At 42.7% G+C, this 24,091-nt stretch overlaps 1 protein-coding gene across 3 annotated transcripts in view; it reads right to left on the bottom strand.

Annotated features, from left to right (window-relative positions):
• Epg5 (ectopic P-granules autophagy protein 5 homolog) overlaps nucleotides 1-24,091 on the bottom strand; it is an 89,721-nt gene that overhangs the window by 60,602 nt on the left and 5,028 nt on the right. For all 3 annotated transcript variants that reach the window (XM_038329696.1, XM_038329697.1, XM_038329698.1), the window contains exons 2-13: nucleotides 19,799-20,776; nucleotides 17,968-18,211; nucleotides 16,154-16,290; nucleotides 15,613-15,720; nucleotides 14,518-14,591; nucleotides 12,247-12,352; nucleotides 10,205-10,319; nucleotides 9,690-9,840; nucleotides 7,964-8,119; nucleotides 6,558-6,715; nucleotides 4,153-4,307; nucleotides 2,304-2,444 (exon numbers count right to left, since the gene is read on the bottom strand). In XM_038329696.1, coding sequence (XP_038185624.1) covers nucleotides 2,304-2,444; nucleotides 4,153-4,307; nucleotides 6,558-6,715; nucleotides 7,964-8,119; nucleotides 9,690-9,840; nucleotides 10,205-10,319; nucleotides 12,247-12,352; nucleotides 14,518-14,591; nucleotides 15,613-15,720; nucleotides 16,154-16,290; nucleotides 17,968-18,211; nucleotides 19,799-20,776 — 2,523 coding nt within the window. The remainder of the gene's footprint in view (nucleotides 1-2,303; nucleotides 2,445-4,152; nucleotides 4,308-6,557; nucleotides 6,716-7,963; nucleotides 8,120-9,689; nucleotides 9,841-10,204; nucleotides 10,320-12,246; nucleotides 12,353-14,517; nucleotides 14,592-15,612; nucleotides 15,721-16,153; nucleotides 16,291-17,967; nucleotides 18,212-19,798; nucleotides 20,777-24,091) is intronic.

The raw sequence follows: 24,091 nt of genomic DNA, 5'->3' as shown, positions 1-24,091 counted from the left end.
AGAATAATTAAGTGTAAAACTCAGGAACAGCCAGGTAGTGGTGACACAGAGAAACCCTGTCTCAGGAAAAAAAATTACTCAGAAACAATATTATATTACCCAAAGCATTATCAAATTGCTTGCAAATTTTCCTTGGAAAGGATGTGGAGGTGAATTTGATTTTGAGACGAGTAAAGTTTAAATCATGGAAAAACAAATAAAATTAAATGCATTTTTGTTTTGTTTTTTGGTTTTTCCAGACAGGGTTTCTCTGTAGCTTTGGGGCCTGTCCCGGAACTAGCTCTTGTAGACCAGGCTGACTTTGAACTCACAGAGATCCTCCTGCCTCTGCCTCCTGAAAGCTGGGATTAAAGGCCTGCGCCACCACTACCCAGTTTAAGTGCATTTTTAAACTAATAGTATACCTAAAACACAGGCAATCCTTTGCAAAGGTCAGGTTTTCTTAGTATGTAATTGGTATGTTTTCATCCAGGTAAACCACCATACTAAAACACAAATTTCTTTCTTTCTTTCTTTCTTTCTTTCTTTCTTTCTTTCTTTCTTTCATTCTTCCTTCCTTCCTTCCTTCCTTCCTTCCTTTTGTTTTTCAAGTTAGGGTTTCTCTGTAGCCTTTGGGGCCTGTCCTGGAACTAGCTCTTGTAGACCAGGCTGGCCTTGAACTCACAAAGATTCATCTGCCTCTGCCTCCCAAGAGCTGGGATTAAAGGCCTGCGCCACCACAGCCTGGCTACAACACAAATTTAAAGTGATGATAAATCAGGAAAAAGTCACTGAGTTTTTAAAGCAGTTTTCTTCTCTACAATGGCATCAAGAGATACTTCTATTTACTGAAACTCAATCTGTTGAGACAGAAAGAGGTCAATGTGAAGACAGATGAAATCAGATCAAGAGATGGTATCTTCTGAAACTGGATGCTGGGTTCACTATGCAATTCTATTTAACATTATCTGTCTCTCTCTCTCTCTCTCTCTCTCTCTCTCTCTCTCTCTCTCTCTCTGTGTGTGTGTGTGTGTGTGTGTGTATCCTAGTCCGATGTGTAGGTGAGGTGGACGGGACCCGAGGACATATCTGTGGAGTTGGCTCTCTTCTTTTATCTTTATGTGGGTTCTAGAGATGACATCGGTCATCAAGCTTGCAGATCAAGCACTTTATAAGTTATCTTGACAGCCCTCTACTTTACACATATTTGAAATATTCTATATTAAAATGGGTTTTAAAACCTGTGCTGGGCAGTAGTGGCACACGCCTTTAATCCCAGCACTTGGGTGGCAGGAGCAGGTGGATCTCTGTGAGTCTGAAAACAGTCTAGTCTACAAGAGCTAGTTCCAGGACAGTTAGGACTGTTACACAGAGAAACCAGTCTCAAAAAAACATAATTAATTAAGTTAAATAAATAAAACCTGTTTGCACAAAAAAGTCTACAACACTACTTTTTAAATTACCTGTATGCACAAATTAAGAAAATGCAGGTTCACTTAATGAAATTTCCTTTAAAGGGAAACAGAATAATTAACTTTATGATGTCACTTTTGTTTTATGGATTTTTTTTTTGAGTCACGGTCTTACTCAATATCCCAGGCTGACCTGTAACAATAGGCTGACCCTTGCTTAGGCTAGCTTAGAATTCACTGTGGTTCTCCTGTCTCAGCCTCCAAAGTCCTAGACTTACAGGCAGGAGACACTGTGTTCAGCTGACTCCTTTTATAATGTTTTAATAGGGCTGGTCAATGAAAACGCAATGCAAGTACTAGATGAAGTTCTGATTTTACTAAAGCTACAACGTAAACTTCAAAAATGGAAAATTAATTTTAATAACATTGCTTCATATATCCACTATAATATGAAATGTTATAGAATATTAAACATTTCTTCAAAATTCAGTAATTTACACATGAAGTACATTCTAATTAGGGAGTGCACTCAAATCAATACATTATGGTCCTCTGTATCCGTATCATCAGACACTACAGGTTTAGAATTTTCAAACTGTGGCCAGAACAAAACCTAAGAAAGCCTAGCAGGAATGGATTACTGGTGTGATGCTCATCTTGATTGTCAACTTGACTACATCTGGATTCAACTCAAACAGATACAGCTGGGCTGCTTCACTAATTCAGGAGTCTGTATTTGTTTATGTTTTTCAGGACAGGGTTTCTCTGTACAACAGCCCTGGCTGTCCTGGAACTCGCTTTGTAGGCCAGGCTGCCCTCATCCACATCCGCCTCTGCGTGCTGGGATTAAAGGCATGTGCCACCATCCCAGCTACTTCAGGATTCTTTCAAAAGAACAGTCGCCATTCTTACCATTCCAACTTGGTCAATGGTCTCTTGCACTCTATCCAAAAGGACAGAAATAATCTCAGGATGAACAGCTGTGATGGCCCCCAAAAGCTCACGACCAACCTTTGAAAAAGTCTCTCTGGTGGACAAGGTGACATAAGAAACCTAAATGAGAGATGGGGGAAGAAATGGCACTTTTAATGCTGCTAATTAACAAACAAAACACATTTTCAAAAAAAAATTTTTCCCCACAAACATAATCTCACATTGAGCCTCAGCTGACACTGTTGGGAGAGAGGCTGCTCAGACTCAAAAAAAAATCACTCAGAAACTATATTATTTGCAGTACTGTTTGGCCAATAGCTTAAGCGTATTTCTAGCTAGCTCTTACATCTTAAATTAACCCATTTCTATTATTTTATATTTTATCATGAGGCTCGTGGCCTACTGGCAAGGTTCCAACTAGCATCTCAGTCTTTCTCCTCTGGCGGCTTCATGGCTTCTCACTGACTCCGCCTGCTCTCCTCTCCTCTATCCACTTGGAATTCCCACCTTGCCCTATTCTGCTAAGCCACTAGCCGAAACACCTTTATTCATTAACCAATAAAAGCAACACATAGACAGAAGGACCTCCCACACCATGACACCATGGTCAAAACTATGTTAGAACTTGAGAGAGCAAACTACCCACGATGAGACTGGAAGGTGGTAGGAGAGAGAACAGCAAACGGCAATGGCAAGTATTTATAGCCATGAGTTCAAGGGCTGGGCTCAAAGAGTGTATCCCAGCAATGCACAGTGGGCAGGAGCCTGAAGCCATGGACCCGGAGAATCATTTGAGTCCAGGATGTGGAGGCCTGTGGTTAACATTATAAGATCTCATCTCAAAAAGAAAGTTTCTCATTCACAATGAAACAAATGAGTATCTAAACATTAATTTGAGGAAAACACTAAATGATTGTTTTCTTTCTTTTTTTTGTTTCTTTGTGTATCTCTGGCTGTCCTGACTTGCTCTGTAGACCAGGCAAGCCTCTAACTCAGAGATGTGCCTGCCTCTGCCTCCCAAATATTGGGATTAAAGCATGCTTAGCTTAAAATGAATTTTTTGAAAATACATTTCATAGAAATACATAATCCCTTCTACAAAATAAAACCCTAAGTGTAAAGTTCCTAAACCCTCAGTGTGTATAGGACTGTCCTCCAAGACAAACAACAGCTATCTTCAGGAATTCACTGGGCCTGCCTACAAATGACCATCACAGCTGGGTTGTTGACACAGCTGTGATCCCCCAAAGGAGGAGAGGGAAGAGATTTATTGGACCCTCTCCACACCTGAGAATCCAGCCGTTTCTATGCAGTTTTGTCCTAACTGCTCAAGACCCCAGGGCCTGGGATCGCAGGGAGGTCCTTGCAATCCTTGCACTTCTCCTCTAGTAGAGAAGGGGCCCATAAGCACTAAGAAATACAAAGATCTTTCCTCAAACTGTCGTTGTGTAATGACGAAAATTAAGGCAGACTGGCAAGTTACCTTTTCCATTTAAGATGGATAACTAACAGCAGAGCTAAACCAAACTTCTCTTCCAAGTTCAATGTTTGTTCTATGATCTCATTTCAAGTGACCTGGAAGTCATGTCTCCATGATTTAGAAGAAAAGGAAAGAAACCATGGTTCTTACTGCTGGGCTCTGGGACTCGTGAAGGGTCCTGGGTCCTTAACTGAACGCAAGCTAAGATATCCAGAGTCTAAGATGTTCTTTTGATTTTCCACCCCGTCCGTAAGCACAGGCAACAGCTTGTAAATCACATTTTTTAAAACAATACCCAAAGAATGAATGGACAATCAGAAGAAAACATTCAAAACTTCACATTCTAACCTCATATATCTCCAGAACAATAATTTTGATGAAATCTTCATCTACATTGGTTCTTCTGGCCCGAGCCATCTGAGCAAAGGTCGTCAGAAGGCAAATCTCTTCTGAGCTATTCATGGAAGAAAGACACTTCTCCAAGTTCGCAAAATGTTCTGGGTCTGCAAGTTAATAGGATAAAAAAGTGGCAAAATGGGTTCAAATATTTAGTTATACTACCAGGCAGAAAGACAACATAAAAATTAATATTCACAAATATTTAAAGGTAAAAATGGTCTTCCCCTTTCCAAGATGGAATCCTACAGGTTCAGAAAGAAAGTTGAATCAGTTGAACTCTGAGAGTCCAAAAAATTCAGTATAATGTAGACTCAGCAAAAAAAAAAAAAAAAAGAACATTAAACTATGCCTCACTCTGAGAAACAATTGTAAAGGACAACATGGACCAAATCTGGAGGCTAACCCAAAAGATCAAACACCTATCACTGCAGAGCACGACTGCGGCCACCAGGTGTCACTGTCACCCAACTGTCAGCTTCACTGCACCTGCAAATCCACTGCCGAGGCCAGCAACCGCTCAGCATGAGCACTCCAAAGAGATTGGCTCACAAGCAAAGACTAAGGACAGGAAACTGGCTATAGCAGACAGTATATAATCCATCCTGCCCCATTCTCAGAGGACACTATGTGAGCAATATCACACTTTGTCACTAGAGACAGGTTTGATAATCCTGTAATACATGTAGGAACCAGATGTGGAAAGCAAAAATTTTATGAAAAGATATGGGCAAAAGACCATATTCATGAGATATATCACAGCCTGGGGATAGAAAATCCTTCGGATGGAAAATGGCCTTACAAACGAAACTTAGCAAGGACTAACCTGTATCAGACACCTGCTAATCACCCAGGCCCCTTAAAGGACTGTCTCATGTATGTCTATTACTTTACCCACAGAACTGGCAGTCGGGGAACAGGCTGTGAAACACACGCAGAGCTGGTCACTCACACTCAACTATGGAGACAGTAATGAAAGCATTTCCCCAGGACAGTGCAGAAGCAGTTTATGAAGCAGAGAAATAAAACAAAAACAAAACTAAGACACATAAACAAAAACAGATTTGTGTGGAACATACACAGAAAGAGAATGAAAACAGAGAAAACTGAAGAAAAAAATGATGAATGTCTGCAGAAAACTGAAAAAAATTTTTTTTAGTTTTATAAAGTATGGCTTTCTCTCTTCCTTCCTTTCTTCCTTTTTCTTTTTTTGAGACAGGGTCTATCTACAACACTGGCTGTCCTGGAACTCACTCAATCAGGCTGGCACTGAACTCAGCCTGCCTCTGCCCCGAGGGCTGGGAATAAAGGCGGGTTTTCTTTTAAGCAAAGCAGGGGTTTAGAAAGTTAGAAAAGAAATTTAGAAAGAGATGTTGATAAGTCTTTAATTCTGTTAGTATTCTATTATGTTTTCTTTAATATTAAGGGTAATGATAAATATCTTAGTATTTAACTAAATTGTCTGCTTTTTATTCTTTTTGTTTGTGTTCTTGTAAAACAGGGTCTCTCTACATAGTCCTAGTCAACCTGGACTCTGCAGGCCAGACTGGCCTTGAACCAGAGGTTCACCCTCCCTGCTGCCCAAGTGATGGGACTGAAGGTGTGGACTATCATACCTGGCTCAAACTCTTTAAAAAAAAAAAAGATTCATTTATTTTTATTTTACATGTATGGATAGCTTTGCCTGCATGGATATTGATGTAATACATATGTGCAGTTCCAGAGACCAGAAGAGAGTGTCAGACCCCTGAAGCCAGCCCTGTAGGTTCTGGAAATCAAACTGGTACTTTGCAAGAACATTTTTAACATTGTAACACAGTACCAAGCAGTACAATGTTAGTATGTATTAAACATAATCAAATCTTCACTAAGATTAAATTTTGTTATTTTGGTATCAGGGATTTATTTTGTTGCTAGGGACTGAACCTAGAACCTTATACATACAAAGGGCACACACACTCTACCACTGCACTACAAAGTTAAGTTTTTGAAGAATTACTGTCTACCTTCCACATACTTCATAAAATCAAGACAACTTAAGAAAAATAAGACAAAAAAATTAGTGGAACAACTGAGCACAGACCTTAACAGATTTCAAGCCAATTAGCATCGCTTGTTGACCAGCCTAGAATTTTATGCATGGAAAGAATCATTCATCAAAATTAGGCCTTTGTGCTTACGGCACAGAATCTAGACCTAATTGACTTATATTTGAGATATGCCACCTTCTACCTAACACATCGGGACAATGAGGCAGTCTCCTGAATCCCAGAATCATGCCACGGTGCTTCTGAAAGCAGAAGGGCTGGCGCTGCAAGAGCAAACGCGCAGGGAGAGAAGCCTGCCCCGTCAAGTACCTTGGAGTTGCCTCTTGCACTCGGCCGGCTGCAGGGAGGCACAGAGGTGCTGCAGGTTTCCACTCTCAGCCTGGTGCATGAGGTAGAAGAGCTTCCAGAGCATCGGGACTGACAGTGTGCCAAAGGGCATCTCAGACATAAACAGCCAAATGCCAAGTCTGCACATTTTAAAAGGCAACAGGAAAAATTTTATATATTAGAAAATTTCACCACACTAAGAAAGTGAGGACTTCCGTCCTCACATTACCACATCTTTCCCAACACACACATGGGGGAGGGACAGGTATCCTTTACTGTAAATGCTTTGTATCAAAAGTATTTGAAATTTTTGGAATTTTTTTGACATATATTTACACATATATAATAGCATGTACCACAGAGCAGACTGAAATCTAAACATGAAAGCCTGCTACATGATTCACAACATCCAAGATATGGAACCAGATGTCCACTAACAGATGAATGGATGAAGAACATATGTACATATATGTGATGCTATTTTACTCATTGGAGAAAACAAGCAGACCAGTCAGAGGGAGGAAGACAGCAGAGAGGTGAAAGGGTCAAATGTGAGCAAGGTACAATGATGGATCTGGATGTCTGTGTGCACTCTGTGCACACAGCTCTAATGATAATTTTATACCGTCTTTTTTACTGTGCATGTATTTACTTTAGCACAGCACATGAGGTCAAATGTGGAAACACTTATGACATAATATCAGCTCTAGAAGTTTCTTGATCTTTCTGTGCTAGGGATACTCAATCTGCATACATCATCAACTTGTTCCATACTTAACAAAAACAAAGGCAATATTATTATCACAAACTCACACGTGAAACTTCTCAGACATGTGCAGAACATTAAGAAAAAGTGCTGGGTTTTGAATCAGAGATCCTTTTTAAGGCCCCAACGAGAGAGAGGCTGTCTTAGTTAGGGCTACTATTGCTATGATGAAACACCATGACCAAAAAAAGTAAGAAAAGGGTTTATTTGCTTACACTTTGTATTGGTTTGAATAGGTATGGCCCACAGACTCATGTGTTTGAATGCTTCGCCAATAGGAAATGGCACTATTAAGAGGTGTGGCCTTGTTAGAGGAAGTGTCACTGTGGGGGTAGGCTTTAAGGTCTCATAGGCTCAAGCTATGCTCAGTGTACCACACAGTTTCCTTTTGCTGCCTGTGGATCAAGATGTAAACCTCTCAGCTACCTCTCCCGCACCATGCCTGTCTGCACACCACCATGCTTCCCATCATGATGATAACAGACTATATCTCTAAAACTGTCAGCCAGCCCCAGTTAAATGTTTTCTAAGAGTTGCCATGGTCATGCTGTCTCTTCACAGCAATAGAAACCCTAATTAAGAAACACTCTACATTCCCAGACAGGAAGCCCTTACCTCTTACCTTTTGGCTTTCAGGACATGTAAGACAGCTCTGAGAAACAGTTCATCAAATTCAATCTGCAGTTTCTCCATGGAGTAGGGCTGCCGCGTAAATCCCGTGCACGTGCTATGACTCACATACTGTGCCCAGTGGTCACTGACGTAGCCAAGGGTCATCCTGAGCATGAGGAAACAGCACAGCACTTTCAGTCACCCACTCGGTGTCACCTGACATTACAGTGAAGGACTGATGTCAACTAAGCACCTATCTGCTCGGTTCTGAAACAATCTGCATAGGGACAGTGAAAACCACCCCTTGTTAGAGCTTAGCAGGATGCATAAGAGCAGCAATGGTAAATAACACGCTAATCCCTCACGTGGCTGTTACACATGTCAGGCCGTATACACAGCTATCCTCAGCTATATGTGGGCTTCAGGGTACAGGACAGATACACATGCTAGAACCTCGCCCTTCTATGGGACCCCAGCCTTTGAGGGCATTCTATAATCTTCATAAAGCTGACTGAAATCTAAAATAAATAAATGTAAATCAATTCAGTTTGGAGAACAAAAGTGGGGAAAGGGAGAGATTTTGCATTTTTATGAACTTCTTTTCGAGGGAAGAAGTTAGAAAGAACAGTCTATGTGCTATAGGGAATAATCCAGAAAAATAAAACCTGAAGATGTAGAAAAGAGAACGAAGCTGATTTACAGGAAAGCAGTACATAAACTCAAAAACATTTCAAACACTTGCATATAAAACAATAAGCCCACTGGCAAGATGGCTCAGCGGTTAAGAGCATTGCCTGCTCTTCCGAAGGTCCTGAGTTCAAATCCCAGCAACCACATGGTGGCTCACAACCATCTGTAATGAGATCTGGTGCCCTCTTCTGGCCTGCAGGCATATATGCAGGCAGAATATTGTATACTTAATAAAACAATAAGCCCATCTTTTATTCAAGTACATGTTCTCCCAGTTCAAATACAATGTGACTTATTTAAGTCCTTGGAAGTTTTCTAAATATTGAAACTACAGTAAGAAATGAAAGAATGTGGGGAATAATGGCAGTGAGGAATTACTGTCAATTCGTCATAGCTCAGTCCGTGACAATCCCAAGGAAAAGCAGGCTGTGAACAGAAAGACAGAACAAGAGAAAGGGGAAGAAGTGAAGGCCTGTGTGGTGGTGGGAAAGAAATTGGTCCCAAAGGGAGTGGCACTATTAGGAGGTGTGTCACTGTGGGGGTGGGCTTTGAGGCTTCATATATGCTCAAGTCACACCCAGAGTCTCAATTCACTTCGGGTTGCCTGCAAGATGTACAATTCTTTCGGCTCCTTCTCCAGCACTATGTCCGCCTGCACACCACCATGCCCCACCATGAAGCTCATGGACAGAAGAACCTCTGAACTGTAAGCCCCCAATTAAATGATGCTGTCCTTTCTAAAAGCTGTCGTGGCCACGGGGCCCTCGCAGCAGTAGAACACTAAGACTCCCTGCATCTTTTCTGACCCTTCTCTCCAGCAGCAGTTTTGAAAATCAGAACTCCAATGATAATTATATTTTTAAAAAAATCAATTGAATCTGAGATAATTAATCAAATAATTTCATTGAAAACATTTATAAAATCCCCATCTAGGTGATGGAAGAAATACCTCACTTTTATGAGAAGACCTAACTAAGTATGACCATCTCTGCAGGTCTGTGTCTAAGCAAGGAGACAGCGGCATGATGTGTCAACAGCAACATTACCTGATCAAGTATCCAATGCGCTTCACAAACTGCCTATAGCGGGCTCTGTTAAAGGTTTCTAACCCCACAGCCAGGAGTTCCACTAATGAGTTAGCAAAGGCAAAAATTTTCATCATCTCTTGGGGCCTTGTTGTTTCAGGTAAATAATCACCTAGAAGTGAAACAGACAGGAAAATATAACTATGAGGAAACATTACAGAACACAAGCACATAACGCAGTGAGAATGCCGGGAGGGTTGGGATTAACCCCATCTCTCTGGCTCCAATGTCAAAGTGGGCTGTACAGTAAGAGCAATGTTTTTAACCTAGGTAACACGTACACTAGCCGGCCTTCTTCATTTAAGCATGAAGTTTAAAAAAACGTACAACTATAAGAGAAAGAAGGTTTTGCATAGGTTGGGCACAGGAAAACACCCCAGGAGCAGCCCACCCAAATGCAAGGCTTGATGCTTCCTATGTGGAGCTTGAACCAGCTTGTACCATACCTTTCAGTTATGACAAGAAAAACTATCTACCTTTTGCTTTAAAGCCAAGAAGATGTTGAAAGAGTTCATGAAAGGGAAACTGGGACAAAAGGACGACCAAGTCATCTTCATTAAGTAGAATCCAACTGGTCTCAGGGTCTTCGTCCTAAAGGAAAGATGCCACGCCACATCAGCTACCCAGGCTGGGGTTACAGAGATTAAATCCAAGTCACAATGTGGTCCTTAGAGACACCTCCTCAAGAACAGTCTCCTCACTAAACCTCTGCGTTTATAAAACTAACTTGCTTCAAGTTATCAAGTAATGCAAAATAGAATAATACTATGTATATAACAGCTAACAAGAGTTCTTGACTCCAGCTGAACATTAGATCACCTGGTAGGCTCCAGAAAACTGGACCTACATGTGGGCCTGACAAGCTTCATAAGTCACCCAAGTGAGCCTTAGTGGAGCTCGTGTTGAGAACCAAATGATGTAGATGAACCACAGGCTTTCCCCACAGACTTTTTAGATCCAACCAAGCTCTTAACAGTCTCAAGTGCTAAGTTCTTCTGGGTTGCTTTTGCGTTTATTTTTCCTTGCTTGCTGCTATTGTTTCATTAGGGAGCCAGTTTTTATTTTTGGCCTATGTTTTTTGATCTTTTTTTCTCTGTTTTGTTTTTGGTGGGTGAGTGTCTTGCAATCTAGCCTGGTCTGTCCTACGTATCAGGATCCTCCTTCCTCCCCCCATGCAGTGCTGAAATTAAAGGCATACACCATGATGCCTTACTCCCTAAGTTCTTGAATTCACTCCTTTTTAGTGAGTGCTAACCAAGAAGCAAGCACTGCTGTAGAATCTGTCTCTGGGGTTAACTTCAGGGAACCCATCAAAAATAAAAAGATTTAAAAAAAAAAGACTATTTTAAAGAAAGACCGTGTTAGTGAAAAGCAAAGAATGAACAAACAAAAACCATTGTTTCATTACAGTCTTCCAAAGAGAATTTATATTAGCTCCTGAGAAACTCAGTTTTCCCACAAGTGTTTGCATGCCCACATCACTTCCCACCATCTGGCTACCTGCTACAAGCCATCAGAAGGGATAAAGAACAAGACAAGCACCGTCCCTGAATGGGAGCACTCGTCCCTGAATGGGCCCTGGTGCAATTCATCAACATGATCCCCACAGCAGCATGAGGGTCACTTTGGGGACTGCTGTCCAGTTTCTGTTCCTCAGACAAAGGATTTTAGTGAGCATCTTAGAACATAAAATTAGGGTTTGAGACGAATTACATCTGATGGCAAGGGCCTTTACCTGCTGAGGCTCTGTGCTGGCCAAATCAGGGGCTCAGCCAGAAACAGGCCCATGAACTTCTAATGAGCAGAAGAAAAATCCCTTAAATATACACCACTCAAGATGGGCAGAGGTGGCACACATCTTTAATCCCAGCACTGGGAAGAGAGGCAGGTGGATCTCTGTGAGTTCGAGGCCAGCCTTGTCTATAAGAGCTAGTTCCAAGACAGGCTCCAAAGCTACAGAGAAGCCCTGTCTCAAAAAAAAAAAAAAAAAAAAAAAAAAAAAAAAAAAAAAAAAAAAAAAACCACTAATCACTTGTGCAGGAAAGAAAATTAACAAGAGTTATCTTAAATTTTTTTTTTAAAATTGTCTTGAGAAGCTAGATTTTTTTATATTCATTAGATTTTCATCAAAATTATTCAGAGAAGGTCATCTGTGAGATCCTAGTCCCAGGAACCTGTTACTGTGCAAAATAAAACCTTAATATACATTTCACAAAGCATCACTCTACCCCATTTTCCAGTTCCAGCTTCTGCCATCTGGACACATCTACAAAGGACATCAGGGTGGGCTACTGGCTCGGGAACGTGCCTTAGAGGTTTTACATTTAATGACCACAGGACCTGAAACAAGTATCCTTCCTTTACACATGTGTTGCCCCTGTCTGTAAAAGAGGTCTCAACATTACCCCTCATAGGGTCACTGGGACAATCGAGATTTACAAGAAAGTGCTTAGAACAATGTTTTGCATGTAAGCAGAGCTCTAAATTGATTAAAGGGAACACTGCAGACACAAGTTACCTCTTCTCCTCCTTCATCTACGAGTGTCCAGTTCCCAGATCCAGGCCCTGAAGATGATGGCCTGCACTCACTGGGCTTCATGTGGCACATAAACTCTGCTCGATTTCTAAAAGACAACAGACAAGAATCTGACCACATGGACATAGAAAGTCTGATACGAGCACGTTTGGATCACCTAGGCTAAGGAAAAGTCAGTAATCAGCCCAGGCGCCAAATGGCTTAAATGATCAAAAAAGAAGAACTAAGACCAGGAATAACAGTGCTTAGCTTTAAATCCCAGTACTGAGAAGGCAGAGGCAGGCAGATCGCTCTGAGTTCAAGGTCAGCCTTGAATTGATGATAACAAGTTCTAGATCTGGTCCACATGGTGAAGAGTACTTGCTGTTCTTGCACAAGCTAGCATTCACATCAGGCAGCTCACAACTACCTGCAGCCCCAGGTCCATGGGATCCAGAGCCCTCTTTTGGCCTCCATGGGCACCCACACTCACACATACTGTATATGTGTATATCCTGACACATACAAGTGCCCATGATTAAAAATGTATCTTATCAAAAATAAAAAGGTATTATGCAGTTGATAGAGAGGCTGTTGGCAAACACGCCCAGTCAGACATTGCCTCCCTGCTCAGGAGCGGCCTCTGCGTGCAGGCAGTGAAGGATGGAGGCCAGAGAAAGAGCGACAGGACTGTCCAAGTGGCTGTTCCACCTGATGAGCAATGTAACCAGAACAATTTCCTCTTGGACCACATCTGCAGTTCCCTGTGAATAAGTACCCATCCACTTCTCTCTTTAGACAGAAACCTCCTACAGACTCCAGCTCTGAAGTCCAGATATTTCCCTTTCCCCAGGTGTCCATTGATATGTGTCACTTGCATGTTGTCAGAAACTTTCATTTTTCTTATGTATAAAACAGCCCTCCTTGGGGGCTGGAGAGTTAGCTCAGAGGTTAAGAGTATTAGCTGCTCTTTCTGGGGTCATGCGTTCGATTCCCAGCAAACAAAAAGCATGAGTTCAATTCCCAGCAACCACATGGTGACTCACAACCATCTGTAATGAGATATTGTGCCATCTTCTGGTGCGTAGGCATACATGCAGGCAGGGCACTGTATATTTAATAAATAAATCTTAAAAAAAAAAACACAAAAACAACAAAAGAACAGCCCTTCTTTGTATTTCTGCTATGGACGCCCTCCTGGTCTCTGGGCACACACAGGTCTAGAGTCAGGAGTAACACAGTCCCTCTCTGCTTTAATCAGCTACTAACTCATTTCCCAGGAAGAGGTGGCTAGTTCCCACATTCTATCTCCAATACTGACCCTAGTCAACAGGCCCCGAGGCGGGTTAGCTGACAGTAACAGTGTCAGGGTCACCAACAAGCAGGCTCTGCATCCTCCCAGGATCAAAAACATGCCAGCCCTTTTGCTGTGTGGCCGGTTGGGATCCTGAGGCAGGAGAGGCATAAATGCCTGCAGCCATCAATGAAGCAATGAAAAAGTACATACTATTTTGTCTCCAGTTCACTGTCTATCCAAAGCAACCCCCACCCCCGCTTTTGGTGTAGCCCAAGTTGACCTTGAACTGAAGATCCTCCAAACAGTCACAAGCTCTGGGGCGCAGTGATAACAGGCATGTCTCACCACCCCTGGCCTAATCTTCCTTGACTAAGTTTTGCTCCCTGTTCGAAAACCTCTCACTTGTTCACAGGCCAAGCCATATCAAGTGTAGATCCTCCAGCTTTGATTTCAAGGCCTTCTACCCTCCAGTCTCCACCCATGACTTTCAGCTATCTACACCCCAGCCCTCTGCAACCCTGGATCAGGGCCTTTGCTCACACTCTTCTCCCCAGCCCCTAGCTAATGACATCCAACCCACTCCTGGAAGCCGACTCATCCACGTGGACCTGTCTCCGACTGCTCAGCTCTTTACTGCACACTAACTCCTTGGCAGTCCTCACGGCTCCACGGTTCAACACGCACACCAGATCCCCCTCCAGTCTAGGGAAGACACCATCTCTCAGTCTGTGGCACCTTTCACAATGACACACAATGAGAGACAAACCCACTAAAAAGGGGAGGGCACGAGAAAGGTTAATAAGCAGCTAGATGTACCACCTTGGGACAGGAGTATCAAACCCAAAGAAAATCTGCAGTGTTAAATTCTAGAATGCCAACACTTCCCTTAGCAGTTCTCTCTGGATGTGGGCAGTTAAGAAAACCAACACTTTGATAGAGTATTCAATTTCTATTTTTCAAGGCTCTTCCACACTTACTTGACAGGAGACATCAGCAGGGCAAGGGACTGCATAAAATGAAAGACCCCTGAAGGGTTATTCAACACTTTGATCTGAAATCAGAAAATAAAAAAAAAAGCATACTGAAGAAAACCAGCTCATGCTGGTTTACACGTATCGAATAAGCAAGATGCTAGTCAGAGGACAAAGCCAAGCCTGACACCTGCGCCAAAGCACAAGGCACAGCTGGAACCGTTACCTGCATACTACAGAGCAGAGGATGAGTGGCTGATGTCAAACACCTGCAGCAGCTGTTGGAGCACAGCACAGCTGCTTTAAACCAAGAAAAACAAAACATCCTCCTCATCATCATCGGAGTGACTTATGCTCCACACCACCAGAAATATTAAAGAAAATATGAAGGAGTTGAGTTGAATTTGACATACATTTTGGTTCCTGCTATCTGAGCGTTGGCTAGGAATAATAAAAATGGCCAAAGGGGGCTTGGCATAGGAGAAACTATAAACCATATGGTCAACTGCTAAGTGTACGCAAGCTGCTAAAAGACCAAAGATCTCCCTGCTGTGCTAGTACCAACTGTACTGTGAGATCCATTAGAGTTGTGGTGATTGCTACAGGAAAGCTGTCCTACTCAAACCTTACCAAATTCAACTAAACACTTGTGAGCCTACCAAGCTGGGCTGCAGCTGAACTTTTGCAATTCTGTGCAATTCTCTTCACCTGTGATGACCCAGAACCCTATACACATGTACTCCTGGTTTAAAGGCTTTATTGAGAGAACCAGGGAGAGGGCTCAGTGGTTAAGAGCATTCACTGCCCCCCAAGAGAGAGGGGAGGGTTTGGTTCCCTGCACCCAGATCAGGAAGCTCACAACCACTTTTAAGTCCAGTTACACATCAATGCCTTCTAGCCTCTGCAGAAACCTACATAGATACTGTGCACATAAGTCCATGCAGACACACAGAGTATACAAGTAATAGAAATATATGTCTTTTACATTTTTATTTAAATAGCACTCGACTAGGTCTTTGGGGGATGGGTTGTTTTAGACAGTTCTTAAGGAAAACTAATAAAAATACCCACCACACCCCCAGAATCAAAAGATCATCATACCTGAATGAAAGGAACAGCCCACTTACTGACGCCAGCTGGGCACCGAAGAATGTGGTTGAGGAGGAAGAAGTGATCTCCTGGACAGCCAACTCTTTGTAACACTGATACCTGAACAAGAAAAGACTCGTATTTTCACTAATTTAATAAACTCATGCATGCAGTGAGCTGGGGGTGCATGCAACCTTTCTAGAGTGCCCAGACATAGGTCTTCTCTGTAAAACACCTCAATTTTCCTTCTTCTTCTCATGTTAAGCATCACTAAGTTTATCATCAAATATGAGTAGGCACGTGGTGAGTCAGCAGTCAGTCTTCACCTCCCTCTGTATTTCCTCCTGACCTGGAAGCCAGAGCTCAATAGACACACAACGTAACAAGACAAATAACTTGTAACCATATGTCATCATCCAAGAAAAGTCATTAACTCATTAAATGAATTAACTGGAAAAGCTATAGAATAAAGAAATATGAAACACAAAATAAGAAATTATTCTTAGGTTACCCAAGCAATGAAAGTCCTCCTTGCCTGCAGCTGTTCCCTTACCAGCTTCTGCAGCCAGAGAAGGATGTCCTCGTGGAACTGGGCATCCTCACTCACTCTCCTGGTGAACATGAACAAGACGCTGATGCACTCCTTCAGCTGACACACGTCAGAGGGAATGCTGCCTGTCAGTTTAGAGCCTGCAAAGACGAAAGGCTTAGCTGAGAGCTCCTAATGGTACTGGGTACTTTTAGCTTCTCCACTTAAAGCAAAGAAACCAAAAAGTGTAAAACATTTAGTTCAGATAAAAACCCAAAGAGGCTGTTCACTTCCTGACTGAGGGTGCTCCTGCTGTCATGATGTCCTCCCTTGAGGGACTACGTCCTACTGAACTGAGTCAAAGCAAACACTTCTGCCTTAAGATGTCTCTTGTCGGAAGAGCAGTAACACAAAGAGACATCACGAAGGAGTGGGGCTGCTGTAACAAGATTGACATGTGGTCCTTATGCCTTTGAAACTACTGTGTTGGATAAACATAGAAGAGTTTAGAGCTATGGGCTGAACAAGTCCTGAGCTGATGTAAGCAGAGCTCAATGGGCCATTCTGCTGAGAGTTTGGAAGACCAGAGTGTTTAGAGAGATACAGACAATGAGGGCTTGGCTCATGAAGTGTTTTGGAGCTTGTCTTAGTGTTTTCATTGCTGTGAAGAGACGCCATGACCACAGCAACTCTTACAAAAGAAAACATTTAGCTGAGGTGGCAGCTTACAGTTCAGAGGTTCAGTTCATTATCATCATGGCGGGGAGCATGGCAGCATAAAAGCAGACATGGTACTGGGTACATCTTGATCAGAAGGCAACAGGAAGCGAACTGAGACACTGGGAATAGCCTGAGTATAGGAGACTCAAAGTATACTCCCACAGTGACACACTTCCTCCAAAAAGACCACACCTACTCCAAAAAAGCCTCACCTTTTAATAGTGCCAATGTTTTGGGGGGGGGGGCCATTATCTTTCAAACCACCATAGAGCTAAGCAAGAACTCTATTGGGAACTGGGACAGAGATTATTCCTGTGATATCCTGGCAAAGAATATCTTGACCATCCTACCCAAAATTACAGAATAATTTGTTTGGAGGAAAAAAAATCTCAAGACAGGCAGTTATTAAAGTTACAGCATGGCTAGTGCTCACTTTTCTTACCCAGGTCTACGAGGAAAGAAAGAAACAAGGGGAGCAGAAAGACATGAACAATATGTGGGTTAGCCAGGAAAGGGGCGAGTTCAAAGCTGAAGACAGAGCAGTGCTGGAGAAGCCTCGGGTTCTGCACTGGGAGGGCAGGACACACGGAGGGCAAGGCCCTAAACATTCAACGCTCCAACTTGTGAAAATGCGTGTATATTTAAAAGGTCGAGCCTAAACTGAGAATGCCCTGAAAGTGTTCCTTCCTGGTAAACAAGCATCAGGCAAGTATATTGAGAGAAGTGGGTCACGCTCTATTTCCGGCTGGGGGAACTCAGTGCCACTGTCCACAGTACGTGGAACAGTAAGGGGACCATGTGTCTTGCTCCAAGGTTCCTCAAAGCTGCAGGGTAAGGCTGGACAATATGGGCAAAGTCAAATTCCCTGCAGAGAGGCATTGTGGAGCCATCAAATAAGGCTGAGAACATGAAGCCTAAGTTACCATGAAGACCTCAGGATGCTGAAGATGCCAGAACCAAGAAATGTCAGTAAACACTGCGGATGGGGCAGCAAGGAAAAAATACACAATGATACTTGTGAACCCAATTAGTATCCAGTCGGCTCACACAGCTGACTCACAGTCACCCTCAGTTCTTTTCCACAGTCAGGTATAAGAGAAAACTCACTGTTTACGCACCTTGGTCTTGCTGGGAAACTGCTAAAGACCTCAGAGCAGCTGAGCTATTGAGCAGCGTGTAGATGTACGACTCCACCTGCAGCCTCGAGAGCACAGAAGTGTAAGAGTGAAGGGCCAGTGTCTGGTGGAGGTGCTCAGATTTGGCATCAAACAGCTTCTTCAATTCTCCCAGAACACTTTCATTCATCTCTACTCTCTGGTAGTGGTGATGACCATAAACTTTCACTTGATCTGCGCAGATACCCTACCAGCAGATAAAGGAGGAAACATGAAACCAGCTGCACCTGACGCAGCCAGGCAGCAGGTGGAAGACACAGGCTTCAGCGCCATTTTTGAGAAGCTTATAATCACAGTGAGGGCCCAACTCTATGCATACAAAACAATACAGGCAAATAACGGCCATGAGTCAGAGAACACTGCCAACCACAAATACATGACAAGTTCCGTGGAGAGTGCCCCAGCAAGGTCAGCATGGAAGCAGTAACATTTGTCCCTAAAACTCACAACTGGCATCTTACTTTCTATGCTAAAATTACCAAGACTAATGTGCTATCCCTCAACTACAGTCTCCGAAACACCTCTAGATCTACCTCATTCTTTCTGGAAAGGAATCCTTCTCCATTACATAAATTTCTCCCACCATACTTAGAGTCTATCCTTTCATTTTCTTTTCATTTTCATTTTGTTTTTCATTTTGTTTCATTTTCGTTTTCATCTGCATGACTGTATGTGTACCAAATGCACATCTGGCTGCCCATGAAGGTCAGAAGAGGGCAACGGATCCCCTGGAAGTGGAGTTACTTGTTACAAGCTGCGAACATGCATGCTGGGAATCACACCAGTCCTTTGCAAGAGCAGCATGTGCTCTTATTTCTCCACTGGGCTTTTTCTCTACCCTCCCTTTCTTTCTCAGTATTTCCAAATGTGTCTCTTTCCACAGAATCTACAAAAAGATATACAAGGCTCTGCACAATGAAAGGTAGGGGCCAGCAAATCATGTGTCACCAGTATCTCTTCCAGCTTTCCTTCAATGCCAAACGTCAAAAATGGCCTTCTCTTATTTGCCATCCCTCCCTTAATAAAAGGCAACTCTGACCTCCAGAGGGTGTCACACTTAATGAGCTTCCTACTTTCTTATCCTCTCTCTACTCACTGCACACTTGTAGCCTTATACCAAAATCTAAAACTAACACTGCATGGCTGAATTTTACCTTGAGACACAGCTGCTGGCTTAGACTGTGTGTAGAAGCATATATATCTGCATATATTTGTTTATTTGTTTGTTTATTTATTATGTATACAATATTCTGTCTGTGTGTATGCCTGCAGGCCAGAAGAGGGCACCAGACCCCATTACAGATGGTTGTGAGCCACCATGTGGTTATTGGGAATTGAACTCAGGACCTTTGGAAGAGCAGGCAATGCTCTTAACCTCTGAACCATCTCTCCAGCCCCATCTGCATATATTTGTATTTAGTTAGTTGCTAACACTCTCAGTTAGAATCTTCATGCAAAAAAACACATTCCTGCCTCTCTTGAAAAATCCCAAGATGTAGCAAGTCAACACATGACATCATACATCAGTCAGCTAGATGGCAAGAGCTGCTTTCCCTCTAGACGCGGCAGGTGCTCCTCCTCTGACCACTATCCTACTCAGCCCTCGCCTACACGTTAATGCCTGCCCCGTGGCCATTTTACCTTGGGATTCCTGGACTGATGGAGCCAGGGCTGGGTAGGTTTAACACAGAGACATCCTAAACAGCACCGGAGGAAAGGCAGCTCAGCTACCAATTCCCCAGGCTGAGAAGCTTGACATACACAGCCAAAATACCTGTACAGCCATTTGTTCATCCTTAAAGCTCCACAGTCGACTTTTGGCGTTTTGGCAATCAGACATCAAAGTGAGCAGCTCGGCCTCAGCCAACAGCAACTGCTTCCTGCATCGTGAGTAGTTCAGAAGCAACTCATAAAACTCATGCCTGTCCTGATGAGCAATGCTGTCAAATTCTTCTACATATGACTCAACATTTTCCAGCCATGAACCAGGCTCCAAGAGTTTTAGCTGTTCTTTAGTAAATGGTACTAGTTCTGGAGGAGATGGGAGTTCTGGGTAGAGTCGCTCACTGCAGAGCAAGGGCTTCACAACCACCAAAGCTGGTACTTCCACAATTTCAGATGGCAACTCAGGATACAGTTTCTTCACTCTGGGTGGCTGAGGAACTTCTTTGGCTTCATAAGAAGTATGTGAGCTAGCAATCTGAAGCAGCTTTGAACTAAGGGCTTCTTCATCTTCTTTCCTGGTCTGAGTTTCTCTGACTTGTAAACTTCCCATTTCCTGCTGAGTACAGGGGAAACCAGACTGTGGTGTGCTTTCTGAAGGTCCATGTTGCATCAGTGTGCTTTCCTCGGTCTCTGTAAAGTTCTTGGAAGGTTCAACTTTAGTTATAACATTGTCTCCAGGGTCGACCTTCAACTTGATTTCACCATCTCCATCGTGGGCTCCGATCTCTGCACTTTGTTTCAGGTCCTCTGTGTCAAGTATTAGCGAGCCTTCTTCACCTACAGTCAAGGAGGTGAGTGGTATATCAAACATTTCACCTTCTTCGCCTACAGTCAAGGAGGTGAGTGGTGTATCAAACATTTCACCTTCGTTCCGTCCACTGCCATCCTTGTGGAGCTGGGAATCAGCCGACACTTTCAGATCATCTGCCTTGAGTTCACAAGCTAGAGACGGGATTTCCTGCTCTCTAGAAGTCTCTGGAAGGGAAACTACAACAGAAGTCTGAGGAGCTTCATCTTTCTTCTTTTCCTAAAAGCAAGATATGAAATATAACAACAGCTGATTGTTTCAGATGAAGAATGTTTAAATTATACATAAATATCTACATTTGACATTGGGGGTTCTTCCCTCAGCTTGCTAACCCAATGCCATTCTTAGGAGTGCTTTTTCCTTTCTTAATAAGCTCTCTGATTCCACATCAGGCCCATGTCAGTTTTCTTCCAGACCAACCACTGCTATTCTTTTGTTATATTTAATAGGTTTCAATGCTTTGATTTGGGGCAACTGAACAATGCTGAGACTGTTCAAGACTATGGGGATTTTTGAAGTTAAACTGAGTGAAAACTGGATTGATATGGCCAAGGCTAAAATCATTACGTTTTCTCTGTCTCTCCTGGCAGTTACCAGGACTGTCACCTAACCTGTCCTTTAATTTCTCTGAAACTCTAGTAAAAATACCCTTGAGCTTCCTCTTGAGTCCAGTTCTAACTTCTTCTATTAATAAGGAAACCTCAGTTTCCTCAGTCACATGTGGGAGCCATGAGCAGACCCCGAGGAAGCGTCCCTAAAGACTGACGTGCTGACCCCGGGCCACAGCTGTCAGCAGTTGAGAATGAACACCAAAATCAACCAGCAAGGTCCCATGCCTTTGAGCATTTGTGACGTGGGCTCACAAGCACCCAGAGAAGCCACTTCCCCCCTACCTTTACAATATCACCCAATACAGATGGGGTGTCCCTTTCTGCCACATTTTCCCCTTAAACTATGACCCTAACTGAACATACTGCATTTGCAGGAATGTACCCTCCCAAAGGCGCCTCCTCCTCTTTTCCATATGACTGTGTAAGCTTCCTAATACATTCGGAAGTGAACTTTCATGCCAAGGTGGGAATCTCCTGCACTCCACTTTGATTAAAGACAGTCAGCTTCCAATTATTTTGCTTACTTTAGACAGGAGGGAAAAGTAAACTAGGAGACATTGTGAATATAACTATCTTCACCAATAGTGAAGTAAAATGTAAAAAACTCAAAGTGTTCTCAAGCCACTAGCATAATAATTCATGTCTCTGGTAATTTTAAGAAATTTTCTTAGCCAGGTGGTAGTGATGCACATCTTTAATCCTAATCCTAGCACTCAGGAGGCAGAGGCTGTAGGATCTCTATGAGCTTGAAGGAAGGCCAGCCTGGTCTACAGAGAGAGTTCCAGGACAGGCTCCAAAGCAACATAGAGAAAACTTGTCTCAAAAAACAAACAAAAAAAAGAATTTTCTTGTTTCTTTTTAATTAATGTATATGCATGCGTGCCTGTCTGGATGTGTACCACATGCAATGCCCATGGAGGCCAAAAGGGAATACCAGATTCCTGGCACTAGTTACAAGAAACTGTGAACCCCTCAACATGGGTGCTGTGAACAAGACTTAGGTCCTCTGCAAGAGCAGCAAGAGCTCTTACCCACTGGGCCAGCTCTCCACTCCAAAAGACATGTCTTATATAGAAAAACAGACAGCAGATTACAAACAATCTGTATTTATTCAGTTTTTTACCCTCGCACACGTTGCATACACATAAGGAACCCATTTTTAAATTATGCAGGGCCAGGATACAGCTCAGTGGAAAAGCATTCACTGTCAAAAAGCCTTGGGTTCTACCCCAGAACAACCAAAAGATAAAATCTAAAATGAAATCATTCAAAAAACTGTGGATATGCTGCAGAAATGTAAGTCATAACGAATACAGAAGGACACACTTAACTAGGGACCAAAAGGCCAAAACTGAAAGTAAAACAAACAGCAAACTCCACCCCCACGCTCTAACAGTCAAACCCAAACTACTGGGGCTGGCGGAGCCAGGGAGTCAGTGATGACTTACACAAACAATGAGAGCCTAACCTGATGACTCATGAACACCCTCAGGAAGGGCAAGCAGGGTTAGAATGTGCTGCCCAACAAGACAGTGGGCAGCTCGCCTACTACCAAACACAACACCCACCACTCAAGCACCCATGACACAAGACCAGGTAAGTTTTATCATTATTTTAAGCCTAATAAGATTTATTTATTTTTATGTGTATGGGCATTTTGCCTGTGTATCAGGTATGTACCTGGTGCTGCAGAAGGTCTCTGACCCCTTGGGCTGGAGTTACACTGTTGTGAGCTGTCATGTGGGTGCTTTCTCTATGTTGCTTTGGGAATCAGACGCAGGTCCTCTGCAAGAACAGCCAGTGCTATCAGCTGCTGAGCTGCTGGAGTCCAGCTCCAACAGAGTGTTGAGGTGTGAAGTGGGCGAAAAATGAAGACCACTGGTTGTCTTTCAAACAGATAGCCCCAAATAGCTCGCGCTGTCTTTATTTATACAAGTTCTAGCACGCGCCAGCAGCAGCGGGTTCCATTCCCTTTTCTTTAATCACTTTCCAAGAATTGTTAACATTTGCCCACTTTAGTTGCTTTTCCTCTTCCACACTCCCTTGTTGTCACTGACTTTACCCTGTATCTAAGCATTAATTTTATATTTCAAGCCAAATGATTCTATCTAGCCAGGCACATCTTATTAATATTGTACCCAGGCTGGCAATCATGTGGTTACAAAAACAAGAGACAAGCCGGGCGGCGGTGGCGCACGCCTTTAATCCCAGCACTCGGGAGGCAGAGGCAGGCGGATCTCTGTGAGTTCGAGACCAGCCTGGTCTACAAGAGCTAGTTCCAGGACAGGCCCCAAAGCTACAGAGAAACCCTGTCTCGAAAAACCAAAAAACAAGAGACATTTAAGCCCTATGACTAGTTATTATGATACTTTTATATATTTGTAGTCAGCTGAGAGTGTGGTACCATACTTAGAATATTATTTATGTGCAAGTCAATTTCTAAATGATCTGTATATCACTTTTATTTGAACAGCAGTTGTAATCCTATTATTTATACATTTTCTGAATGGTAATGATTAATACCTGACTCTTAACCGTTGGGATCAAGTTTTTATTCTTCCAAGCATTCTCCACTTGTACTTCTACTTCCAAAGGAACTGGGAGTTTTAGATTCCTTTATTGATATTTTGGCACTGAATAAAAAATATCTAGCCATAATGCCCTGGCACCAGAGAGATGTCAAACCTTTCATGTCTTTTATCTTTTTTTATATGTTCCTTATAATAAGTTCTTATAAGTTTTTAATATCATCTTTTAGGAAACTGTCTCCCAAGTTCTTAAGTTCTTGTAATATAGTTATCTCTTTTTTTAGAACAGTTAAGTAAGCAAGAATCATTAACCGTAGTGAGTTCCTCCAGCTTACTCAGGATGAATGTAAAGACAGCCAGTGGCAGCCAAAGGAACTGGTTCCTGTGATAGACTG

Source organism: Arvicola amphibius, chromosome 5, assembly GCF_903992535.2.
Source record: "Arvicola amphibius chromosome 5, mArvAmp1.2, whole genome shotgun sequence".
Classification (NCBI taxonomy): Eukaryota; Metazoa; Chordata; class Mammalia; order Rodentia; family Cricetidae; genus Arvicola; species Arvicola amphibius.
The sequence above is the reverse complement of the archived record's forward strand: the minus strand, read 5'-3'. Positions and strand labels throughout refer to the sequence as shown.